General features: G+C 48.6%; 12 protein-coding genes and 1 non-coding gene across 13 annotated transcripts; 5 read left to right on the forward strand and 8 right to left on the reverse strand.

Moving 5' to 3' along the window:
- Positions 1 to 3,531: 3,531 nt before the first annotated feature.
- BX661DRAFT_178036 (P-loop containing nucleoside triphosphate hydrolase protein) lies at positions 3,532 to 5,910 on the reverse strand. The gene has a single exon (XM_051534795.1). The coding sequence runs from the start codon at positions 5,651 to 5,653 to the stop codon at positions 3,536 to 3,538; it is 2,118 nt and encodes a 705-aa protein (XP_051393653.1). The 5' UTR covers positions 5,654 to 5,910; the 3' UTR covers positions 3,532 to 3,535.
- Positions 5,911 to 6,141: 231 nt separating this feature from the next.
- BX661DRAFT_t27 lies at positions 6,142 to 6,224 on the forward strand. The gene has a single exon. It is a non-coding gene; the product is annotated as a tRNA-Leu (tRNA).
- Positions 6,225 to 8,834: 2,610 nt separating this feature from the next.
- Positions 8,835 to 9,489, reverse strand: BX661DRAFT_169130 (uncharacterized protein; the record flags this gene model as incomplete). Its single annotated transcript, XM_051533495.1, has 2 exons — positions 8,835 to 8,899; positions 8,949 to 9,489. The coding sequence occupies 2 exons, from the start codon at positions 9,487 to 9,489 to the stop codon at positions 8,835 to 8,837; spliced, it is 606 nt and encodes a 201-aa protein (XP_051393654.1).
- Positions 9,490 to 9,926: 437 nt separating this feature from the next.
- BX661DRAFT_193123 (uncharacterized protein) lies at positions 9,927 to 11,582 on the reverse strand (the record flags this gene model as incomplete). Its single annotated transcript, XM_051537758.1, has 2 exons — positions 9,927 to 11,158; positions 11,366 to 11,582. 2 exons carry the CDS (start codon positions 11,580 to 11,582, stop codon positions 9,927 to 9,929), a joined length of 1,449 nt encoding a protein of 482 aa, XP_051393655.1.
- Positions 11,583 to 12,075: 493 nt separating this feature from the next.
- Positions 12,076 to 12,737, reverse strand: BX661DRAFT_178039 (uncharacterized protein). The gene has a single exon (XM_051534796.1). It carries the CDS (start codon positions 12,609 to 12,611, stop codon positions 12,360 to 12,362), a length of 252 nt encoding a protein of 83 aa, XP_051393656.1. The 5' UTR covers positions 12,612 to 12,737; the 3' UTR covers positions 12,076 to 12,359.
- A 314-nt stretch (positions 12,738 to 13,051) lies between these two features.
- On the forward strand, positions 13,052 to 13,837 carry BX661DRAFT_72044 (uncharacterized protein). Its single transcript, XM_051539451.1, has one exon. It carries the CDS (start codon positions 13,160 to 13,162, stop codon positions 13,556 to 13,558), a length of 399 nt encoding a protein of 132 aa, XP_051393657.1. The 5' UTR covers positions 13,052 to 13,159; the 3' UTR covers positions 13,559 to 13,837.
- BX661DRAFT_178044 (uncharacterized protein) lies at positions 13,753 to 16,330 on the reverse strand. Its single transcript, XM_051534797.1, has 7 exons — positions 16,147 to 16,330; positions 15,830 to 16,011; positions 15,367 to 15,732; positions 15,200 to 15,236; positions 14,802 to 15,050; positions 14,430 to 14,696; positions 13,753 to 14,270 (listed from the first exon to the last, which is right to left on the reverse strand). Exons 1-7 carry the CDS (start codon positions 16,258 to 16,260, stop codon positions 14,118 to 14,120), a joined length of 1,368 nt encoding a protein of 455 aa, XP_051393658.1. The 5' UTR covers positions 16,261 to 16,330; the 3' UTR covers positions 13,753 to 14,117.
- A 95-nt stretch (positions 16,331 to 16,425) lies between these two features.
- BX661DRAFT_178049 (PDCD5-related protein) lies at positions 16,426 to 17,151 on the reverse strand. Its single transcript, XM_051534798.1, has 2 exons — positions 16,879 to 17,151; positions 16,426 to 16,768 (listed from the first exon to the last, which is right to left on the reverse strand). Exons 1-2 carry the CDS (start codon positions 17,007 to 17,009, stop codon positions 16,486 to 16,488), a joined length of 414 nt encoding a protein of 137 aa, XP_051393659.1. The 5' UTR covers positions 17,010 to 17,151; the 3' UTR covers positions 16,426 to 16,485.
- Positions 17,152 to 17,594: 443 nt separating this feature from the next.
- Positions 17,595 to 19,515, forward strand: BX661DRAFT_178051 (uncharacterized protein). Its single transcript, XM_051534799.1, has one exon. It carries the CDS (start codon positions 17,962 to 17,964, stop codon positions 19,447 to 19,449), a length of 1,488 nt encoding a protein of 495 aa, XP_051393660.1. The 5' UTR covers positions 17,595 to 17,961; the 3' UTR covers positions 19,450 to 19,515.
- On the reverse strand, positions 19,516 to 21,356 carry BX661DRAFT_178052 (uncharacterized protein). The gene is made up of 2 exons (XM_051534800.1): positions 20,723 to 21,356; positions 19,516 to 20,507 (listed from the first exon to the last, which is right to left on the reverse strand). Exons 1-2 carry the CDS (start codon positions 21,146 to 21,148, stop codon positions 19,599 to 19,601), a joined length of 1,335 nt encoding a protein of 444 aa, XP_051393661.1. The 5' UTR covers positions 21,149 to 21,356; the 3' UTR covers positions 19,516 to 19,598.
- A 181-nt stretch (positions 21,357 to 21,537) lies between these two features.
- BX661DRAFT_178054 (Rhodanese-like domain-containing protein) lies at positions 21,538 to 22,425 on the forward strand. Its single transcript, XM_051534801.1, has one exon. It carries the CDS (start codon positions 21,659 to 21,661, stop codon positions 22,091 to 22,093), a length of 435 nt encoding a protein of 144 aa, XP_051393662.1. The 5' UTR covers positions 21,538 to 21,658; the 3' UTR covers positions 22,094 to 22,425.
- A 108-nt stretch (positions 22,426 to 22,533) lies between these two features.
- On the forward strand, positions 22,534 to 23,979 carry BX661DRAFT_196495 (DNA polymerase subunit Cdc27; the record flags this gene model as incomplete). Its single annotated transcript, XM_051538054.1, has 1 exon — positions 22,534 to 23,979. One exon carries the CDS (start codon positions 22,534 to 22,536, stop codon positions 23,977 to 23,979), a length of 1,446 nt encoding a protein of 481 aa, XP_051393663.1.
- Positions 23,980 to 24,155: 176 nt separating this feature from the next.
- Positions 24,156 to 24,476, reverse strand: BX661DRAFT_141002 (uncharacterized protein; the record flags this gene model as incomplete). The annotated part of the gene is made up of 1 exon (XM_051532870.1): positions 24,156 to 24,476. The coding sequence occupies one exon, from the start codon at positions 24,474 to 24,476 to the stop codon at positions 24,156 to 24,158; it is 321 nt and encodes a 106-aa protein (XP_051393664.1).
- Positions 24,477 to 24,536: the final 60 nt, after the last annotated feature.

Consider the following 24,536-nt stretch of genomic DNA (forward strand, 5'->3'; position numbering starts at 1 on the left):
CCTTGCGCTTGCAGCTGGGCTTGTAACTGAGCCTGCAACTGAGCCTGTTGCTGCTGCTGTTGTTGTTGCTGCTGCACCATCTGGATATTCTGCAAGTTCTGCAGCTGCTGCTGGATTATGCGAGTCTGTGCCGGCGTCAATGGGCGCTGTATTCCACGCCCACTTGCAAGAATCGCTTGCAGCGCGGCAATTTGGCGGCCCAAATGAATGTTTGGGAGCTGTTGCGGGAACGCACGATTCTGCTGCTGGTGCATTACAAGCGCAGATGCCGTTGCGGCTGCCGTCGCCTGGCGCTGCTCCATGAACAATTGCTGGATACGGCGATCGTTCTCGAACTTGGCTTTGCTAAGCTCCGCCGGCGTTGGCACCTTCTGGTCTGCGGGCAGCGGTTTGATCTCGCGTGGTGGCACGGTTGCGGGCTTGGCTGCGGTCTCGCGCTTCGTTTTAGACTCGCTCACAACCTTGTACGCCTCGGAGTGCGAGACGATGCTGTTGGCCAGCTGCATGGCCGACAATGGCGTGGTGCTCGGGCGCACGTGAAGCTGCTTCGACCAATTATTATGTCTGCGCGGACCATATTCGGGCTCATCAAACCCGGTCTGGACAACTGTGCGATCCAGGCTGTAGTCGTCCTTGATCGCCGCCCACCGCTCAAAACAGATGCGCGAGGTGATTGCGCGCGAACCGTAGAGTGAATATGCATGGTTGAATGACTCAGTGATGAGGGGCCAGTTTCCGGTAAACTGCTGGATGATTTTGGCCAGCGTCTTGTCGCGATCAGCCGACCATTCGAATACAACCTGTCCAGGACACGCCTCGCTCGCTGCTTGCTGAATCGACGTGTCAGCTGGCGGCTGGCCTGTGGAGCTGTGCGTGTTGCGCGGCGTCTTATTGGCCTGTGTGAACATGGGCAGCAGCGGCGGTGCAAGTAGATTGCGCGTGAACACCGATCGCGCAATGTGTGCCTCAGGCTCGGCTGCCAGCCTACCATTGATGTCTTCGCTTCCGAGACTGACCAGCTCGTGCGCAGCTATTGTGGTTTCGTGGTCGCCCAAGGATATGTACGCAAATTCGTCGTCGTCCTCGCTGGCGCCAACAAAGTCGGGCCACATAGTCTTACAAATGGGGATCACTGGTGAAGCGTCGAGAATATCGCAGTACGCCTCCTCCCACGCAGGAATGTAGGGCATCAGCGAGCCAAGAGACTGGAGCGTATAAATGCTGCCGCCCAAAATATCCTCAATCTGCTCTGTCTGCGGCAGCTGCGACAGCAGTTGGTAGATAGAAAGCGTGCTGTCGTATATGCTATTGCTGGGCGGCACCACATGCTCATCGGCCAGCTCGGTAGTGACAGGCAAGCTGGGCTTTGCAATTACCTCGGGCTTAACAGCAGCCTGTGCGATAGTGCCATCGGGTGTATTGGTGGTGATTTGCGCTGTAAACATGCCATTCATGGAAACTAGTCCCTCTGCCAGCGGCGCTTCTGCCTGGTCTTCTGCGGATGTGAGCTGCTTGGCAGAATCGCCTACTAAATCGGCCGCAGAAGCTGCTGCAATCGAAGTCGCGGTTTCTGCGGCTGGCTGGTCCCTCAGCTCGGCTATCGACTCTAGCGCGAGATATGTATGTGGCGATCTGACCGCGTCCTTAGAGTCCAGCTGCACGGTGCAAGCTTCTGATTCATCCACTGGCTCGCTCATCTCGATATCAGCCCCTGCAGTGTCCAAGACCAAGTCGCCAGCGCTGGCGCTAGTGCTGACCATGCCGTTTCTTGCGCCGTCAATCGCTTCTGGCTCTGGCACTAGCTCTGGAACTGGATCTGGGATACTGGCAATATTGCCAACCGTGTCACTGGTGTCGCCATCAAACCTGGGTGCCAATACCTCCGCATTTGTTGCCAAGGAGTACTCTGTCAGGTCAATCAGAACCGGGCCATCTGCCAGGGCATCGGCAGAATGCTGCGCCGCGGGCCGATTGATAAAGTCTGCCGGAAGTAACCGCTTTCTGCTGGCCACAGTATACAGCCTCTTGTTTGAGGCATGATGATAGTCCATTATCCATGAGGACACCACCCGTGCGATGGCCACTCGCAACTTGCGCTCCTCGGCAAAATCATCATGCATCCACGCCATCTCATCCAGCAAATAGTCCCAGTGTGCCTTGCCGCGCGGGGGCGCTCGGTGTTTTCGTGGTTGCCAGAACGACCATTTGCCTTTCTCCTTTAGCTCGTCAATCCGCTCCATTACTCGCACGTGGATCAATTCTTCACGCACGGTGTTCCAGTCCTTTGTCGACACCAGTTTATTGCTTCCGCGAATTATCTCGTGAAGCGGTTGCTCCTGTGCGTACAGCATCCAGCTGTGCATGTTGATGCTTCGACAGTTCATGTCCTCAATCTGCTCTTGGTAGTTATAATACAGCTTGCTGTTCTCAAGCATCTCGGCGTCGCTGACCGGATACTTGCTCACGACCTCAGCTATGCCCAGGGATTTGAGTTGCGACAAGAAAACAATGTCGTCAGGGTGGACTAAATGGGACACATTGACCAACTCATCGTCCTCTTCGTAATCGGTGTGAGTGCCGTCAGTAAGCTTGTCATCTCTCTCGGCTCTGCTGCTGTTGCTGCCGCTGTCCGAATCCCTGTCGACTTCCATATCGTATTCCCTGGCATCGCCGGATTTTCCGCCAGCAGCCAGCTCCCTGGAGCTATTTCTGGCCTGCTTTAGTGTCGCCCCCCATTGTAGCTCGCCGGCCTTTCGTGCTGATTGCAGCGCCTCTTCTGGGTTTTTGGTGTAGCTCTCAATAAAAGACTGTAACTCGCTGCTCCTGCTGCCATTCTCACTAACATTGTCGCCCATGCTCGCAATGATGTCAGAGTTTCCGCCCCTCGACAGCTCCAATACCTTCACAATGTCACTGTTCGATGAATGTGTCCAAAAGTAATACTCGCGTAGCAACTGCTGCCGCTCCGTCTCCAAGTGCGCGCGGCTTAAACTGCTCGTTGGTGTATATTGTGTGTTTTGCTATAAATTGAACGCGTAAGCTTAGTAATGTATTAGTACCTTTTTTGAATTTTATAAAGCAAATTCAATATGTTTTACGCGCAAAGGCATGTCACAAATTCGTACCATTCCAATTGACTAAAAAAGTATGTGGATGTGAGCTTGCTCGTGAATGAGATATGCGCAGGGCTAGAGCAAGACGCGCCTGGTTGAAACGCTCGAATTGGCTGCTCTACTGTGGATTTAGTTATAAACAAGTGGGAGAATTCGAAGAAAAAATATGTATATGAAAAGGTCTGTTTAAATGATTGGAAGTGGAATTAAAATTAAAATTAAAAATGTGAAGAGAAATTTGAATTTTTCGAATTATGCAAAAAAACAAGAACGCGACAAAAGAAAAAATACTAGGTGCTCTGTGATTGGCAAGTTGGTTCGGCTTTTTTTAGTTCTGTGATTTTCAGTTGCGGATGATCGGTCTGCAACTGCATCTAAAACTGCGAACTGTAATTGAACATTAACGACAGGCATATATATTCTCAATAACCATCGCCCTCTTCGCGCCGCTGAGCGGCCTGCTGAGTGCGCTGCTCCTGGGCAAGCTTGGGGCAGTCGAGCACCCGATGGCCAAGGCCTCCGCAGTACGGGCAGCCGACCGACGTGTCGAGCGTGCCATCAGCCCGGCGGTACTTATCAGTCGGGTCAGGGATGGCAAGCAAAGCAGGCGGCACGCGCTGCCGGGCCTCCAGCAGAATATGCTTGAGATCAAGCAACAGGTGCTCCGAGTTCGTCGTCAAGTTAACAAAGGTCGTGGCAACGCCAGTCTTGCCTGCGCGGCCCGTGCGGCCAATCCGATGCGTGTAGTTTTCGATTTCGCGCGGCAGATCGAAATTAATGACATGTTTGATTTCGGGGAAATCCAAGCCCTTGGACGCGACATCCGTGGCAACGAGGACGTCTTTTTTGTGGTCGCGGAAGGCGCGCATCGCGTACTCGCGCTCCTCCTGGTCTTTGCTGCCGTGGATAGCCACTGCCTCGACGTGCTTGAGCAGTAGGTACTCGAGGATGTCGTCGACATCGGCCTTGTTCTCAGCAAAAACAACCACCGGCGGCGGCGTCTTCTGCAGGCACTCGAGGAGGTATGCAATGCGCAGCTCGGACCGCACAATCTCGACCTCCTGTATAATGTCCATATTTGCCGCTCCTGCGCGGCTAACATTGACAACCACAGGCTTGATGAGCGAGGCGCGCGCAAAGTCTTGGATCTTCTTGGGCATTGTCGCCGAGAAAAGCACGGTCTGCCGTTGCTGCGAGAAATGCGACATGATCGTGCGCACGTCCTCTTCGAACCCGACGTCGATCATGCGGTCGGCCTCGTCCATGCACAGGTACGTGCACAGGTCGAGGTTGACCGTGCGTCGCGCCAGCATGTCCTTGAGCCGACCTGGTGTGGCCACCAGCATGTGGATGCCGCGAGACAGCGTATGCGCCTGGTCCTGCATCGATATGCCGCCGATAGCCAGCACCGACCGCAGCTCCACGCCCCTAAACTCCGCCGACTCCGCCAGCGCCGCGGACATCGCCACCAGGCCCTCGTACGTCTGGCGTGCGAGCTCGCGCGACGGGCACACGATCAGACCAACGGGGCCTTCGCCCTGCATCAATGGCAGCCGGCGCTCGGCCTCCAGCGCGCGCATGACCAGCGGCAGCGAAAACGCCAGCGTCTTTCCCGTTCCTGTGCTTGCAATCCCGATCATGTCGCGGCCGGCCAGCGCCACAGGCAGCCCCTGCATCTGGATCGGCGATGGCGTGGAGATCCCGCGCGCGCCCAGATACGCAAGCAACGGCTCGGGCAGCCGCATCGAGCGGAAGGTGAGCACAGGCGGCGGCACGTCCTCGCCGTCAATGGCGATGCCCCACATATGGCGCCGCGCAGTGATCTCCTCTGGTGGCATCGCGCGGTGCCGCGGCAGTGGCCGCCACGATGTGCGCATCGGCTGCGTGTAGACAACGCCCTGTGCGAGCTCTGCCGCTGACGCAAGCTGGCGCCGCCGGGAGATTGCCGCGAGCAGCGCGGTTTCCTCGTCGCGCAAACGTTCTTCGGCGGAACGCTCTGCCAGTTGGTGGTTCTTGCGCAGGCTGGCAATCTGGTCGACCAGAGACAGGTTCTTTGATCTGTCGGGGAACACGCTGTGCGTGCTTTTTGTGCTTTCCGCCTCGTTGTCATTGGCCGGCTCTGCGGATTCCTCCATGTCTGAATCAGAGTCGGCGGCACTGCTGTGGCCATCGCGCTGTCCTTGGGTCGCCCCGCTGGCGCCATGCACTGTCTGCTGGATTCGCTCAAGTCTTTCCATGCGCCGCTGCCTGGCGGACACATACACCGGGGCCGATGCCAGGGACTGATTATGCTGGTGCTGGTGCTGGTGCTGCTGCTGCTGCTGCTGTTGTGTCTGACCACTGCTGCTGTGGTTGTTTTCAACAGCGCCCAAGACAACTGCCGCGTCCTCAGCCAGAACAGCCATTGCGTGTGCCTGGCGCGCAGCCTCGTCCTCCATCTCGAGCTGTCTGCGCCGCTGTCTGTACTTCTCAAGCGTTTTTTCAACGCTAGCAGTGTCCGCGCCCGCGCCGCTTGTACTTGGATTGCCTGCAAGATCCATGTTTTTTCTTCAAGGCTGCCTTGCGATATTGGTGTATACGCGAGTGCTGACAATAAATAAAACGAGAGTCGATGAGAGAAAAAATAAAAGAGAAATTAGAGAAACTTGGTTATAATATAGTAGCTTGCTTTGTTTCGGGCGATGCTGCGCGAGTGGCTCGCCACTGGTACCCGAGCACGCTTGTGGGAAAGGCCAAATCACCAGATGAGTTGCCGCTCGGGCAGCTCAGATGCAGAATAAAAGAACCGAGGGAAAGGGCAAACAAACGCTGTGCTTACTCTTATACTTAGTACAGCGTGGCCTAATTTATTAAATATATTTTTTTGCACCTGGTGCACCGGTTTCCTTATGCAATACATATTATACCATATCACAGCGCAAAGTAAAAAGTACGAAACCTGCATTTTTAATATACTTGATACTTGTATTTATGTCTAAGGAATATAGTTCAACAGATGATAAGTTAGTTTATAAAATCTAGTTTGATTGGGAAGATGGCCGAGTTGGTCTAAGGCGCCACGTTCAGGTCGTGGTCTACTCGTAGGCGTGGGTTCGAATCCCACTCTTCTCACTTTTTGCACTTTCTTTTTTAAAGAGATTGTGTGTGTTGTACCCTTATCTATTTTCTTACTATTTTACCATTTCAAAAAAGTAGTTGTAAAAGAAAACCAAAAGCTCTGATAGCGTAGTACCATTTGTGCGCGTTGTGCGGTTCAAAAACAACCAGTTTGTCGAGTTTTTTTAATGCTCCACGTCACGTTTGATGGCAGGGATCTAATATAATTTATCAACCAGTGAGCCGAATACACGCGCAACTATAGTACTATCTAAACTGATACCTACAAGCCAGCCTAAATTACCATTGTGGACTGCCAAGCAGCCATAAAACTGCCCAGGTAAGGTCGAGCCACTCGAACTTTTATTCAGCAACCACTTCAAGGACAAATTCCCGCCTTTTCCCACTGAAATACCCAAAGACCTTGCGCCCTTTCTTATTGGCACACCCGATAAGCCGCTGTAAAACAAATATATTATATAAACTCAATATCTAATACGTGGGGATATTCATTTTTATACTGTTCGACAAACGCGTCAGAATTAAAACCCACTCTCATCCAAGGAACTGTCTTCAATAACTGCAGTGACAATAGCAAGTACTTAATACAATTGCTCTCCATATTTTCAGATTCTGCAATTACTCCGCCAATCAAATGCAATTCGCTAACATTGGCACAAATGGGCTCTACTTGATCAAGTATTGTCTCAGGAACTTCGCCACACAAAATGTCGTTGACTATGAGTACGCTTAATCTTGGAACCTTTGCAAACAAATTTAAAAGTGTGTCAAAATGTATCGGCAAGCAAATATTTAAATTGTTGACATTGGTCCATGAAATTAGTTCTGTGTTCCATTTAGGCAAATCAACCATCAGGCTGAGCTCTACATGCTTAAATTTGATTGCATCTCCAAAAAACTTGTTTGTCGTCTTGTAAAAATCATTCTCATCGTCACCATTCTTTAATTTTAAATGAATATTGCAAGAATCAATTATCCCCGCTTTCGAATCTTTAAACAAATACAATGTTTTATAAGAGCCATCTATATCAAGGTTGTGAATATGTTTAAACTCAATTGTGGCATTATATAGTTTGCTGTTATCATTAATATTAACTAGTACTATATTTCTTAATTTGGGCATGTTTAAAATAAGTGGATGTTTACGAATGACCAATTCCAATGCATCATCATTCTCTACAGTTCTTGTCAATTCTAAGTCTGTATGATTTGCTATTATGTCCTTTAAATTTCCAAATATAATAACATTTGAAACTGCCTTGTTTGTAAAATTTTTCCAAGAAAAGCAGTCCAAATTACCTTGTAAATTAATATCTTCGATATTTGCTGCATTTATTTTGGGTAATAGTGCAGTATTAGCCTTGTCAACATTTATATTTAGACTTCTAAGCTTGGGTGAATATTCATTGGCAGTAAACTTAATTGGAATGTTGCTGTTAAAGCTATTTACCTGATATGCGTAGCTGTTGGAAAGGATACTGCACAAATAATTGATATTATCTTCGCCGTTACTAAATGAGAACACGTCTAAAGCATTTATATGTGACATCTTCTCAAGTATGTACCGAGCAAATACAGAAATTGCATTCATATAGTCGCCAACATTTATAACATTCTGAATTAGCTCGAAGCCGCTCATATTGAACCGGATTCCCATATCCCTCACATTGTACCACTGGCTGGCGCCACAACACAATATATTTTGAAGCGTATTTATGCTCGCATTATTAATTCTCAACATTTTCAGCCTTGGGCAAACAACAGCTATTTTAGAATGCTGCGTTTTCTGAGTATTTATAAATCGTTGATGGTCTGAAACAACTTCCTCAATATTCTGTTTGAAATATACATGCATATATTCCAGCATTCTAAAATTTAGTGTGTTGGACATTGGTTCATCTTGAAGCATGTCCCATGTAAACGAAAAATCAAGATTTGTGAGCTTTAAGTATTTTAGCGACTCTGCAAATAAGCTAGGAAGTTTCTGCAGAGTATTAGAGCCCGCGTTTAGCGTTAAATGTGTTAATTCGCGTGAAAATTGTGATGCTGCGAAAGTTGTCGGATGGCCAAATTCAATGCGGACAAGCTGATCAAAATATAAATTGGCCAATGCATTGTAAAAGGGATCCTCTGCATTACCAGACACAGCTGAGCCCAATTTTATGTGAGTTACTTTGGGGATGTATTGTTTGAAACGTGCTGCTAAAACGTCACTTTGATTTTTATTTGCGATCTCAAATACATTGCCAGAAAACTCATTCACATCTATGCAAAGCTTGACAACATTTGGGAACTGATGATCCTCGTTCTCACAATCAAAAATATATTTTAGCATATCAAGCTTTGGAACATTAATATCTAAACATTCGAGTGCTGGGAAAGATGCCTTGTTCAAAAGATCAATACTGTTTATATCCAATCCATGCGAATACTCCATTTTCAAGCTGAGCAAGTTTGGAAACACAATACCATTTGTTTCTCCAAAGTTTGCCAGTCTGTGCCAGGTAAATGTTTTAGGTATGTTTCTCAATGTTAGGCTTTGTAAATGGTGACGACAAATCTGCGGTATAGTTTGCAACAAATGAAAATCGACATCAAGCGTTGCTAGTTGCCTAAAACAGACCGATTCTGCAAGTAAAAGCTGTTGGTTAACCGAAATATGCCAAAGGCTGCATGAATAGTATGTATACAGCATATTGACTATTGAATATCTTAGACCATCTTTATCAGATGTCCAAGTATCCAATTTGCTAACATTCGGCATGTTTTCCGCAATCAGTTCGACAAATTGTTGCGCAATATTAGAGTGAGACTCATCGCCATCATCGTCAGATGCTTCCAACCAACCATTAGTTACAATCTCACTGACTCCATTCCAGTCGCACTTTTCAAATGAGAATATTGAATGCACGTTGTCAACCAGCGATTGACAATACTGATATTTGTTTGCTTTAAAGAACAACGTTTTTACCAAATGCGTGTTTCCAGTGGCCTTTATCAACCCAATGTTGGTGTGTATAAGCTTGTTTTCACCGGTTTTATCTTCAGAGGGCTCGACAAAACCATTGCTGAGTTCGCTAGATCCCTCCAGTATAGCACAGCAATAAACCAGTCCCATAGCAACTTCTCTCCACTCGTGACAGACGCCCAACAACGGTAAGTTGTCTGCCCAAACATTGAGGGTGCGCTCTTCGGTGTCGATGGCTATGCGTAGGATGTGGTTGAGAATGACAAACGGAAGCTGGCCAAAATAAGTCATATTCAGACGATGGATAACCGACTGACTGAATAAATGTGAGTTGAAGTGCTTTAAAATGTAAAGTGTAAGAAATATATGTGGCAAGTAAAAAAATCAAAAAAAGGCAAAAAAGAATAATAGGGAAACAAATAAAGCACATTTGCTTCGGAAGACGCAGAAAATTGCACATTTGAAGCTGAAAAATTGAGTTCAAACATTTTATTAATAAATACCTGATACTTCTTTATTAAAATCGATTTTTGTTATGTGGCAACATTTTTTTCTCAAAAACATAAAACCGACAAAAAATGTATTGCACTTTGTACTTTGTACTTTGTACTTTGAAATGAAAAGACAAGTCTAAAGATGCATTGAAAAATGTTTGAATAATGCTGCGGAAATAAGAAGCAAGCTTGGCCGGGACGACAAGCAAAGTTGGCTCCATTTTCCCCCTCATCTTATTGTTTCCCTGGCTTTAGCAATGCGAACGACACAGTTTCACGCAGATGCCTCACGCCCGCCAGCAGCGCTACCACGCGATCAACGCCCATGCCCCATCCTCCAGTTGGCGGCAACCCAAACTCGAGCGCGTCGCAAAATGCAGCATCGGGTGCAGGCACCTCCTCATCTCCCAAGTCGTTCCGCTCGCGTGCCTGCGCTGCAAACTTGCGCCGCTGCTCGTTCGGATCGTTGAGCTCTTCGTATGCATTGACCAGTTCGCGGCCATTCGCAAACAGCTCGAAGCGCGCCGATGTGCGCCCAGCTGCGTCGGCGCTTTTGGCCAGCGGGCTCATGACGCCCGGGTGGCCAGTGAGAAATGTCGGTTGTTCGCATTGTGGCTCGATAATATGCCCGATGAACCGGTCGAGCAACCGCGGCACAGTGTGCGGGCGGGGCGCTGCAATGCCACGCTTAGAGGCAATCTCGACAAGTTTGGCGAGTGCAGCAGGGCTATCGAGATCGTTCGGAAGCTCGGGGATCATTTCATACAGTGTGTCCGTCACATGGATGCGGCGGAACGGCTGGCTAAAATCAAGTTCAAAACCAGATCCGTCGTCTCGACCTACATTGACCTTTGGAGATCCAGTCACCTCCATGCTCATCTCGCGCAGCACGTCTTCGGTCATCGTCATCAGATCTTCAACCGTCGCGTACGCCTGGTAAAACTCGCATGTTGTGAACTCAGGATTGTGGTCGGCGTCAATGCCCTCGTTGCGGAACTGCTTGCCGAGCTCGTACACGCGGTCAAATCCGCCGACAACCAGCTGCTTAAGATATAGCTCTGGCGCTATGCGCAGAAACAACGGTGTGTTATCGCCCAGTGCCACTGCTCGAGTCACAAATGGCCGCGCCGCTGCTCCGCCGACATTAGCTGACAGAACGGGTGTCTCGACCTCAACAAATCCGCGCGAATCGAGAAATCCTCGTATAAAGCGCAGAACCCGTGCACGCGTCTCTAGCGCCTTGCGCGCGTGTGGGTTGACAAGCAGATCAAGATGCCGGTTGCGGAACCGCTTCTGCGTGTCCTCCAGCCCCGACCGTGTTGGTATTGTGTGCAGGCACGGCGCCAGCAGCTCGGGATTGCACGTGGCAAACACGCTTGTCTCGCCAAGCCGGGTCTTGCCGACAAACCCCGACACCCGCACAATGTCGCCGGCAAGCAAAATGCGGTTAGAGTCAGAAAATGACACTGAGGATTCTTTGTTTTTGCATCTTTGCTCCGACACGACTGCCTGTACGACGTGTCGCCCGCCCTCTTGCTCAATGTCGTAAAACACCAGCCGTCGCCCGGCTTCGCGCTTGCTGCGGATCCGCCCCTGCACACACACCCGCACCGACTCATCCTTCTCCCCGTCTGCCAGGACTACGTCCCACCGCTCGTGCACCTGCTGCGCACTGACTACGGATATGCCCGCTTCAACCGCTGTGTATCGCGGGTATGCCTGCACTCCGAGTGTTGCAAAGGCTGCTTCACGATGTGTTTTGATTGGCCGTCTATCGGCGCTGGCAATCGTTGTGGCTGAAGAGCTGCTGTATCGTTTGGACCACGCAGAGTTCTGCTTTGCATGCCGCGCAAGTGTCCGAACCAAAAGGCGTGACCGGGCAGATATCATTGTAGTGTTTGAGTTTGTGTTTGAGTTTGTGTTGTTTGGCCAATACGCGTTGTCCGAATTGCGGGTGAACTAAGTGAATGGTGGGCTTTGAATGACAGCAAAAGCAGAGAAGACGAGAAAGGACCGAGCGAGCGAGAGGAATTGAAGCGACCTTTGCAAATAAAAAATCGGACTTTTTTATCCAACTCATTTGCAGCCAGATTTACGCGTGCCTGTCGATATCAATGAATTAAGGCAAAGCACAAAAACAGCATCGATTCGGATAATGTGAGACTGATCCGAATCCGATGCCTTTTATTTTTTTTTACTCGCCTCCGCTTATTGCCGTTTTTTTGCTGCTGATTTGGGCACGTCAGTTTGCGCTAGAGCTGCTTATTTTTCAGAGATGTGTGCTCAGCCAAGCAAAGCAAAATATGTTTTCAGCACACGCCGATTTTAGCCTGACACAAGCCAAGCTAAACACTGGACAAAGACGCTCTTCGCGAAGCAGTGGTTTTTTGGTTAAATACAATGATTGATTAAACAAAATAATGAATGAATGAATGAAAGTAAGGGGGTTGATAGTAAGAAAAACGGAGGCAAGCGAGAGTATCAGAAGTATCGGAGTATGCTAGAAGCGTGCGCAATAGTTGGAAAATGACTTTGGCACAGCACGACAGATCAAGAGACAATTTGCAAAGTAAAAGCTATTGCTTGGCACTGTAACACATCATTCCTCTTCCTGGCATGCAACAAAAATAAACACGAGGTCAGCATACAAACTGGACCGCTGTTTATTTACTTGGCAGCGATGCTCTTGGGGTTCTCGGGAGCCATGGCCCACTCCTTAGCAACGCCAATAAAGGCCTCCTTGTGGGAGATACCTGGGTTCTTCGCCTTGAAAATGGGCAGCTGGGCCTTCATGAACTTGTTGTAAGGAGAGACCCTCTTTGCGCCCTTGGTGACACGCTTGGTGACCTTGGAGACCTTGGGGGCAGTCTTAATGGTCTTAACGACGACGGGGGTAGCGGGGGCAGCGGACTTCTTCATTACAAAAATGTCTTGTGGTAATAAGGTGAGTTTAGGTGAGTGTGTTAAAAAAGATGTGAAAAAATTATTTTATATTAGTACGAAAGCAAAGGAAGAAAGTGGACGATGGAGAGTCTGGAAGAAAAAAAGCAAATGGCAAAAAGCATAGGGCGGCGGCTATTTGGTCGAGTATTTATCGTGTGGATAGAGGGCGGCGCAGCAGCAGCAGCAGCAGCAGCAACGAAGAAAAAAGTGCTGCCTTTTGTCCGATGGTAAAAAAGGGGGGTTGGGCGAGTGGGAAAGCGCGAAACGCGCTCTCATTTCCCTGCGCTGGCTAACTGCAAGCTCACAAAAGCAAGCGAGCATACAAGCAAGGCGCGCGGCATTAAGCGAATCTTATGACAAAAAGGCCTGCCTTGTGTGGGTTTGAGAATGGACAGAATGGAAAAAAGGAGAGGGGAGGCGCGTAAAGTCGATTTTTAAAAATCGAGTTTGGACATTGCAATCCAGCCAATGGCCAGGCGCCGGCTGCCTGCAATTGTGCGATTTGAATTTTCAGACATTTCCAAATGATTGAAATGCAGAGTGATGATAGCCAAACAACCAAATGCACAGAAAATAGTATTGGTGTGCGAGAGGGGGTGAGGTTTTACGTGACAGTGTCTGTTTGCAACCTCTTTTATTTCCCTTGGCAATTATTGCTTATTGCTCAGGCAGTGGCTGCTCGCTTGTGTGTGTATTTTGAGTGCTTTTTTCGTATATTTTTTGTCTCAGGCCGCATTGTTTGCCTTTTCCCGCAAATAAACAAGCACCACTCTTCCTTTACTTCATTATGTGCCTTGGCCAGAGCGCGTATGCTTGCGTGCCTAAATCTCTTTTTATTCTGGTGCTTGCTTAAAGGCTGTTTTCCCTCCTTTTTTACTGATATGCGACAGACACGCTCTGATATTGCAGTGATACTAAAATAAATTAAGCAGAAAAACCCGTGCCTTCTGTCCTGCTTCTCGCCCTGCTTCTGCTGTCAAAAGGCCATCCACCTCTGCAAATGGAAATCGCCAAAATAAACTGGAAAAAGGGTGGGCATGTGCGCGCTAAGTGCCGCCTGCTCACGCGTGCAAATAAAAAAGGCGCGATTAATTCAATACTCTTCTATTATTATTATTATTATTATTATTATTATTATTGTTCTCTGCTTTGCTTTGCTCTCTTTGGCACACTGCAAAACAAAATAATTATTTCATTTAGCGTGATCGGCTGTTCCATTCCCAAGCGGCCCAGCGCTCGTTTTGGGCGGCATTATGGCGGGTTATACTGATGTTTCTTTGCTTCTTGATTTTACCTTCATTTGTCTTTGCCCCAATTCTGCGATATCCCCGCTCTGAGCCTTTTGTTTCTCTCTCCCTGTCTCTCTGCCTGCGCTGCTCGCAAGTGTACTATTTGGCGAGAAAATTTCTTTACTGCGTACAGGTTATCACTTTATTTCCAAATGAAAACAGGCATATTAAAGCTCACAATTTGTAACTTTCTCTACTGCTGCTGCTGGGCCGGGCTACTGCGCAGCGCCCACTCTGCCAGTACGCTGCTCTTAGCCACGGCCGGGCGGCTCAACGGCGCCCATGCGAATGCTGCAACTTCTAGCGCTATTTCTCGCCCAATGACGAAGCTGGTGTAGCTGGATTCCTACATTTCGTTAATCGTTTCGTTGTATTAGTGTGGAAGAAAAAGCTAATTGAAAATAAAGTCGATCATCTTATTTAGCCATAAGGCCTGGGGAAAGATGGAATGGCTCCAACAAAACGACATGTGGCAAGAGCAAAAATAAGAGAGATAATAGCTTACCTGCCGTGTCGGTATTGACTTTATATTGTGATCATTGGCAATTCCTAGCCTTTCCATCGATTTTGCTCCAAAATGCCAGTCAAGAACTGCAAAAGAAAAGTCATCGCTCGCCACAGCAACAACGCCCAGCCACAGCGAGATTCGCTCGACGGGCAAAGCATGCCTGGCACCCAACACACAATCCCACTGCCCTTTCAAATGTGCGGGCTCCATTGTCATGGATCCAAACAATTCGACAATATGACCACCCGAATGACCGCCAAACATCTACACAATAGTCAAAATGATGTGAACTATTAGCTCATATGCGCTGAAATACAATTCACACGTATTTACCAATCATTATGTTGCTATTTGCTACTTGCAACTTGCCTCTGCTTTGTTTGCTTGCATGGCGTCGAGGTTTTTGCGGCAAACCCGCTTCCACATGTCAACCACTCGGGTGTCTCTTGTTGCCAACACCAACCTCGAGATGTCCTGCACAAATTGGCTGGCTAGCGAGTCAGTAGCGAAAATCCTGTGTAGTAACTTTGGCAGCTGACTGTCTCCTGCAAGCACGCTACATGCTGTACTGTCTGTCAGTAGACCCTTAGTGCAGGGCTCTGACAATATGTAAAACACCTACACAATATAAAGCAGTAGCGTTGTTAGATCCTTGAATGTCCACAAATGTATATTTTTAGATATTGCTCTCCATATGACAGGTGTCAAGCAGATGGTATCCAAACCAAATGGCAAAAAAACAAGCACAAATTTATTTTGTTACTTACTAATTGAGCGCGTATCCTAGACATCCGTCCCCATAGTCTAAGAGCATATATGCAGTAACATTGTCAGATAACATCCACATTTAAATGTTGGCGCATGTACAACAAAAATACATTGCAATGTACAATGTACAAGTAGCATTTCGACTTAACACCCATTTTATACCTACTCTAGCGACATTTCCAATGGCATTCTGACAAGCAATATAACGCCGTATGACGCAACCAATTCGTGTCCTTCCAAAACCGCCCATCCGGTCTTATCCAGACCAGGAATGAGCTCGGCGACAAGCTCGGACACACTGTCTTCATCGCTGCTGCACAGCGAGAATGCCTCCCTCCACAACTGACAGCATTTTGCCCTGTCCCACTTTGTGCTTTCATGTCTCACCATCTGCACCATGTGCCGCAGGATAAACCGCTGTGTGTTGACATAATCGCTGGATACAGCCATGTTTTGCAGCCAAAGTGTAGTATCTGTCTGCCCCGGATTGCCCAGCATAGATTTAACTAACTGCGACAGCCATGCCGACGCCCTAAATCCAGATGCAACATCTGCTGGTATGAGTCGAATGATATAATCAAAATGTAAACATTGTTGGCCATGGTCAATGGAATCAACAGCACACTTACTTTTGGTTCGAGTACACGCCCTGGCACAGCACTTTGCTATACTCCATGGCTGTTCCAACGACCGCCCGGCACATCTGTCCATTTTGCGCCACCACGCGTGATCGGGCCAGTGTGGTCAAAAGTGGTCCGAGTTCAGGGAGCGACTTTGCACACTCGTACGCACTATGACATCGTGTCAGTTGCTAGTTGGTAGAGAGTAAATCAACACACAAACAAACGCACGTGTGTTTGTGATAGCTATTCAGTAATTCAACCACGGTGCTTTTTATGCAAAAAGTTGTATTTCAAGTCGGTTACATGTATCTTCCTCGCCTTACCAGTCGCAATACGTGGAGCTGCTGCACAAAATCCCGCTGAAATTTTGCTCTGTTGTTTGTCTGCCTATTTGCTCCACAGTAATCAATAAACACGCGCCGCAAACCGTCTGCCATTGTAAATTTTAATGACGTAAAATATGGAAATATAACAAGGAAGGGTTTTCAAAATGATTAAATGCAAATCAGCCAAAAAGGTGCTCATGCCATGATTGAGCTGGGCAGGAGGAGTTCGCATAGTGCACACCCTTCACCTGCGTTCGGCCAGGTTATAGGACGGGCTTTTAAAATACACACCAATTTATTTTATTATAACATGCACTGAAAACATTAGCTGCGCCGTCAAAAGTCGTACTCTTCCTCGTCATCGTCGTCCTCAAATCCTTTCCTGTTGTAAACAATCCTGGTCTCCTGGTGGTGCTGCCCGTTAATCTCCTCGAGCATCTCCTTCAACTCATCCTCAGTAATCTTCTTGCGGATCTGACCCATGCGAATCATGCGCAGAATCATGTCCTCAATGGCCCGTGCCCGGTCAGCCTTCACTATGGCTATGCGTCCCAGCCGCTCGCGCGCGTTGTTGTCGAGTGCCTGAGACAGCATGCTGCTGCGGGCCTCCTCCTGCTGGCTACATGCGAAAGCAGTTTTTTTAGTTTATTTAATGTCGAAAACTTTTGCTTGCTTTGAATGCACAAACATAAAATTAACTCGTTAATTCCATGACCCAATGACCCTTACCTTTTGGCAGCACTTTCTGCGCCTGCATCTGCACCCGCATTTGCACCCACACCTGCGTTGGCACCGCCATTCTGGGACTGAAGCTCGGCCATGCGGCGGGCCCTGAGCGCCTCAAGTTCGGAATCGTTCATTTTTACAGAATTATTGGGAATAAAATAAAATAAATGCAATAAGCGAAATGCAAATAGTGCAGGTTTGTCAACTAGAGCCAAAAATATTTTGATCGCTCATATACCTTTTTTGGTGCCAACACAATCTCATTCCAGATAATCGATTAATGCAAGGTCACAGCAAAGAAAAATAAAGCTGCATTCCCACAGACTTTTTGTTTACATCGCCTGCACAAACATTGCGCATATCCCTGGTGCAGTTTAATCAGCAGATCACGCTCAAAAAATTTCCCTTACTCTGTCATTTTATATCTGGTGGTACCCATTTTCGGAACCCTATCTGCACAATAAAGTAACAGCCACCTATCGTGCGCATGCACTATTCTCAATGGGATGGCGTTAGGCATGGTCAATATGCTCCCATCTGGGCTTGTTATCGGTGGGAATAACAAAAGAAAAATATGCCAGATAAAATTTTTTATCTCCAGTCCCACACTCATAGTTTTTTGTCTGCAAAAAAACTGTGGTATTGCCATTCGTCGCGAAATAGGAGTGAATGTATGACAAGCATCACATACATATGCCTGCTGCTGCTGCTGCTTATATTGCGGTTGCAGCTGCAGCAACATCAGTAGCTACGCGCTTGCAACCGATAAAAGTCGAAGGGTGCGAGGAGTGCTGGAAATGCCCTTTTCTTTTCCTTTTGTCAACACAAACATATTTCAAATATTTTTAATCTCAAGCTCATATTTTTCGTTTGCTTTAGTCGTATACTTTTCATTTTAAGCGACAAAAAACATTTACACGTAACTAATATTATATTTTGGACCTCATTGTTCTTTAAGGCGCAGTACATCGATATCAGGTTTTTGTTTAAATCTCCAAAAGAGGGGAAACACAAAGGTTACAAATCACAACAGTGATATACAAAGGGGGGATAGGGACTACTGCTACTAACGAGCAATAAATAGCAATGCGGGCGATTTCAACCATTGTCTCAGCCACCGCGCTCGTCGCGATGCAGTTTGACAGCTCCAACATGTTTGCCTCCGCCGCGTGCAATTTCGACAAGATTTCCGTGGACACAAACCCAGGATTCCAAATCACGGTCAACGATGACTACAAGCTTCTCGAAGATACTATCGCCAACGTAAAGTACGGACTGTACTGCGACAGCCAGCCTTTGGACGTCAAGAATGTTGATAAGTGGTTCAAGGTGCCCATTGAGACTGCTGGCACTCGCGTGCCCATCGCCTCGGGCTTCCTCGAGGCCCTCGGTTTGAGCGACAAACTGACTGCCGCCGAGTTGCCGACAAATCTGACAAACATCTGCCTGGACACATCCAAAATGAAGACGCTGGACAAGGCGAGCGGCAAAATTAACAGCGACGTTGATGTCATCTTCAGTGCCGATGCCGGCAGCGATGGTGGCTCGTCAGCCCGTCTTCCCACTGATGACAAACTGGCGCCACTGCAAAAGGCGGAGTGGATAAAGTTTGTTGCTGCGTTCTTCAACGAGGAAAAGGCTGCCGAATCGCTGTTTACCAGCATATCCGACAGCTACAACTGCCACCGCGCCAACCTGCAGTATCTCAAGGAGCCATCCCACGCCTACTGGGTACAGTACTCGGACAGCACCGGCGCGAACAGCTACAATATCATCACATCGGCGTACCAGAAGGAGCTGCTGGCTAGTGCTGGCGCCACCAGCAACACCAAGGAGGCGATTAGCGATCCGTCTGACGTGACCAAGTTCCAAGCTGCAATCAAGGATGCGGACATTGTCATTGACCAGTCAGAGCTGACAGACTACGGGCAGAGGGTCACCGAATGGTACAAGAACTTTGGCTACACGGACCCGCAGAACTCGGGCGTCAACTTCCTTATGCAGCGCCAAATCTACCGCACTGACGGGTACACCAGCAAGTCGGGCATCAGCAACTTCCCAGAGTTTGGGTATGTGCGTCCCGATCTGGTGCTTCAGGACATTATTTCCGTGCTTGAGCGCACTTACAACCCGGACTATACACCCCGCTGGTTGCTGTGGTTGGGAGGGACCAACGAGAACACCGACATCATTGGCGAGGACAACTACAAGTGCGGCAGCAGTAGGTGGCTGTCGACTGTGAATAAGTGCACGTCCCGCACGGACTTTGACGGCACCACGCCTTCGGACGACACCACAGATGATTCTGAAGACAAGGAAGATGACAAGGAAGATGACAAGAATGATGACAGCAAGAATGATGACAGCAAGAATGATAATGACAAGTCTTCTTCGGGTAGTGGACGCGCGGGCAAGATCGCCGGCGGCGTGATCGCTGGTATTGCCTTTATCGGCCTGTCCTTTGTTGGAGTCCACTACTTCAACAAGCACCGCCGTCATGTGCGCCTCCGTGCCCTCAGCCAGGGCGAGTACGGCGACAACATTGGCCTGCGCGAGGCCGGCCGCTTCAACTAGAAATCTGCTTAACTTACAATTTATACACACATTTGTTTGGTTGTATATCATTTCAATACAAAAATCTTTCATTTGAACAAAAAACCAACAAAATGTAAATAAAAAATTAAACCCGGCCAAACACACGCTGCGTGTGCGCACGCATTCTTCTAAGGGCGTTTGCGGCCTTGGATGTATCTGCTGGAGCGCGACCGGTACAGCAGGTACTTGTACAGCATGCGGACAAGATCTTTAACTAGGAAATAAGCGCAGCCGCCAAGCATGACCTTGCTAAAGTGGCTCAGCCCGATCGGGCGAATCATAAAGGGTAGCTTGTTTATGAGTGCTCCGCAAGCCGACGAAATCAACGGCAGCAACAGAGACTCGACCAGCGTGCGACCGAGCGATGCACTGTTGAGAACAATAGTGGCCTCAAAGTTGCGCCCGGCCCTGGGCTGACGTACCCCTTGCTGCTGCTGTTGTATCTGCTGTTGTTCGGCCGCATGCTCGGCCGCAAGCTGGTTGAAGTTGACGTTGTTTGGGTTTGCGTCGACTCCGTGGCGAAGCCCGAATCTCCGGATCGTCAGCAATTGCTGGTCGGACGACGTCTGTCCCTCCCATCGGCGCTCCAGGCGGCCCAGGGTTATGTCCCAGAGATACCGGTAAAGCGCACCTATGGTCGGCAGGGCAGTCAGTGTGAGCGACGGTGGCATCGGCCACTGCAGCCGCAAGGGCTGCGGAGCGGTCATCAGCAGTGTGGACAAGGGCATGTAGGCGGCGCTTGCTTGGAACCGCGACCATATGAGCGCCATCGGAATCATCGGCAGCCATATCCACCGCGTATGGTCCCATTTGCCTGATCCGCTTAAGATCAGCTTGCCCTCGGTCGGCCCGTACACCGTCATCACCGTGTATGCACCATAGGCCGTGCACGCGACAACCACTGCCATGCTGCCGATAGTCGCCAGAAAGAATGGCATCGACTTGTCGATTACGTCGTATATGGTGCGCAAGATGTTGAATGTCGTGGACTTCCACTGAACGACTTTGTATGGCGTGTTGCATTGCGGACACTTGGCCTACATATGCATGCGTGCAGACGGGAAATGAAAAGAATGCTCACATGCGCTGTTTTTAATAAGGGGTGCTCACCTCCTTTTGCCTATTGTAAAATCAAAACTCAACCAAGCCGTGCATGCACAAAAGATGACGTTGATGCGGAGAAAAGGCAGGGCAGGGCAGGGCAAAGGAACGCGCATCGAATTGGTTTCCCTAAAAGCGCATGTGTACTTACTGTCCCTGTTCGTGTGCGTTTCTCGCTTTCGGAGACCCAGTGTAACAAGCACTCTTCGTGGCAAATGAGCGAGCACTTGCACGGGTAGAGCCACTCGCGCTGGTTTGTGTTAAGGTCGTCAAGGCATATCCAGCACCGGTCAGACATGCCGTTCTGGCGCGTCTGCTGCTGCTGTGTCGCTGTCGATTGGTCCGAACGTTGTGAAGAAGAGCTTTGTCTCCGTGGAGCGACAAACGCAGCGGACATTGGCGAATAAAAGGATGTGTTGTAAAGAGTAAGAGTAAAAGTAATACAGTTATAAAAGAGCAGAGTACAAATAAATACAAGAATACAAATTTCAAAGTAAAATGCGGAATAGTTGAGGTGAAAATAAAGAAAACTTGAGAAGCAAAGGAGGGGACACACACTCTCTCTTTGCAACAACATCCGCTTATCGGGCGCATGCTGCGTTTCTTGTGCCTAAAACCAAGGCGCCTCTTCTGTTGTTGTGTGTGTTATTGTTATTATGTTATCGTGGCCTTAAATTGCTGGTCAACACTGCAAAAAAAGTGACACAAAAGTCACCACTCAAGTGATTTAAATCTCGATCGTCGCAAGCTGGTTTGTTGCGATTTACCCTGTTTGTGCTTTTGCCCGAGAATTAGTGTCACCTGCGTTTTCGGAAACAAATGTTTTCTTTTTTTCAACCTCCCCTCTTCCAAAAATCTGTGGACTAGGCGTTGTGCATTTGCATTATCCCGCTTCATTATTTTTTGAACAAAGACAAGGAGCCGATTGGTTCAAGCAAGGTACAAAAGAACATGAAGCGCTTATTTCTTTTCCAGTCTCAATTACATTATTTTCTTTGTGTCACGAACGTTGTCTTTTAACTTTTTTATCTTTTACTATCTGCATTTACTTTCTTTACTTTCTTTTTTCTTTTACCAATTAAATATAATGTCAGCTATTTTCTACCGCACTGCTCGCTGTGTCCCCGCAATGCTCGCCCGCAGAATGTACGCCACCAAGCCTGATGTCTCGTTCCAGGAGCTCAAGCAGATCATACATGGCGTTGGATCCATCCCCTATAAGCTCATCGATGTGCGCGAGCCTCACGAGGTGGCCCAGGGCAAGGTGCCCTCTGCCACCAATATTCCTCTGGGCGAAGTAGCAGCCGCGTTCTCTCTTCCCGCAGATGAGTTCAAAGCCAAGTACAGAATTGAAAAGCCCATGCCCAACGAAGTGACCATCTTCTACTGCCGTTCGGGGAAGCGCAGCCAAGACGCTATTAACCAGGTCGAGAAGGTCAGCCCTGACCTTGTCATTCGCAACTACCGCGGCTCCTGGCTGAACTATTCGGAGAACGCACTTGACAACAAGCCACTCAAGTAAACTCAAATGTAGCATTTTTCTTCCTCTTTATTCCCTCAAACTCATCGAATAACCAACTCAAGGCAATAAACGGGTTTTCTTTGTCGCATGTGCGTCTCGCTAGACGATGAAACATGGGCACAAAGGAACTGATCGATTTGCATGCGCATGCGCAATGGAAGCCCACGATGGTGCAATTCATGCTCAATATTATTAAATAATCACGTGAGGTGTTGGTTGCTGATCCGATCCGATTTGAACCGTATTTGATTTTGATTTCGATTTTGATTTTGATTTCGCATAAACAGGTAGGTAATGAAATCAAGACGCGAATAGCACGCGTCAAAAAGGAACACGTTAGTAAATTGACACCTTTTCTCTTCCAATTTGGCCTTTTTGTTTTTGTTCGTTATTCCCCCCCCCCCACAGCCTTTTTGAATTTACATTTTTATTGTTGGGAAATGACAACCAGCTTGACGGCAGAAACACTTACGCTTCAGGTGCTTCAGGACGGGCAGATAGTCACGTACCGCAAGCTCGCGCGCGAGCTCCAGGTCCACGTCAATACCGCCAAGAATATCATGGCTGCATTCTACGAAGAAAATAAATCAAAATGCCATGCAACGTTTCTAGTAACTGGCAACAAACGCCGCAACAACATTGACAGCGCACTAGCGCCGGTCCCGACACTGGAGCTGCTGGTAAAGCTTGTCCCCGAATCCGAGCTCACTAATGTTCAGCGCAGTCTGGACAATGCGGCCTACCACATTTACTCTGTTGAGCCGCGGCCGATTGAAGGAGACGAAGCGCTTGTTTTGGCCAATATTCTTGCTGGAAACTGCCGCGATATGGCCGATTTAAGCGCGGTTGGGAGCAGCGTGACTATGATGGATGTCTCTGGTAAAAGCCATGAGGTTGCTGACAGGCTGGCACAGATGGGTGTGGCTATTCCAGAGGCCAAGCCGGGATTAGAACAAAACGCTGCCAGTTTGAATGAGGAGAAGGAGGACGCAGAAGCAGAAGCGCAAATAGAAGCAGATTACGCCAGCATGGTCAGCTCCAAGCCGAAAATAGAAAAGGCGCCTGCCGCCAAGAAGCCTACCAAGACTGCTAAGGGAAGCAGTAGCACCGCGACCAAACCCACGGACGTAAAGTCATTCTTCGGACGACAGCTAAATAAAAAACCGGCAGCTACATCTGCGCCTGCCAAGAATATCAATATCAAACAGGAGCCGCAGCAGGACAGCTCATCTTTGAGCGCCACTGATGCGAAGGCCAAGATCAGATCAAGCCCGCCACCGCCACCCGAAAACAACGACGTTGACGTTGACGTTGAGATGCACAGCGCTGAGGAGAGTGAGCTAGAGCCAGAGGCAGCAAAGTCGCGCGTGGAGGATATGTTTGCTGACGACAACGACGGCAATGATGATCGTGAAGACTCTGGTGATTTGTCCAGAAAGCCTGTCGAGCAAGAAACCCAGTCCGAACTGGCGACGGATTCCCAGCTCATCGTGGATTCTGTCGTTGAAACTGAGTCTGATATAGAGATGGGAGGGCCCAGCCAGGACAACGGCAACAGCCAGCCCGCACAGTCCTTACAGGCGAGCCTAGAGTCCAACTGTGGGCAGTGCCGGGTGCGTCATCGTAGAAAGGTTACCAAGGTCAAGCACACCAAGAATAAGCGCGGGATGCTGGTAACCGAGACTGTCGAAGAGTGGGAGTCATATTCAGAGAGCGAGTCCGAAAAGCCGCCTGCCAAGAGGCTGAATACCACGTCTGCCAAACCCTTGCCCGCGGCTGAGCCATCAGACCAGAAGAAACCAGAGTCGTCCGAAACCAAGAAGGGCGCCACAAAGAGCTCCGCTCCGCAACGATCGATTCTCAGCTTCTTTGGTAAAAAAAACTAAGCTGTGTTCTTTTGCGCTTTGAGGTATCAAGATTTTGATATGAACGTGCAAAAAGCGTAGACATGAATGTTTTTTATTGCGAATATACAAAATTACAAAAGAAAGGTGGTTGAAGTAGAAAATAACATACAAAAATGATGCTGGTCCACAGATACAACGTGGCCATATGCATATGTCTACCTACCGCCAAACGTCACAACCTTCGGGTCCAGCGGCATTCCGGTCAACGGATCAATGCCATTGCGCTGCATCAACTGCTGTTGCCGGATAAGCCGCGCCTTGTCAAACGAAACACCACGGGTCTCCATGATTCGCCGCACCTCATCAGAATCAAGCCCGGGCCTGCTGTCCCCGTCCTCGATGTTTATCGCAATGTCAAAGTTCTGGCTGGTCAAACCCGCACGATAGTCGCTTACAAAAGCATTGTTATTGCCACCAGCAAGTATCTCGTCAAGTATCGCCAGCTGTCCCTGGCTCCGGAACCGGGCTAGACGCATATATAGCCGCGACTGTCTCGCAAACTGCCCGAAAAAGTACCACAGAGCTACAAGGCACAG

Source organism: Kickxella alabastrina (assembly GCF_025024165.1).
Source record: "Kickxella alabastrina strain RSA 675 chromosome Unknown BX661scaffold_4, whole genome shotgun sequence".
NCBI lineage: Eukaryota > Fungi > Kickxellomycota > Kickxellomycetes > Kickxellales > Kickxellaceae > Kickxella > Kickxella alabastrina.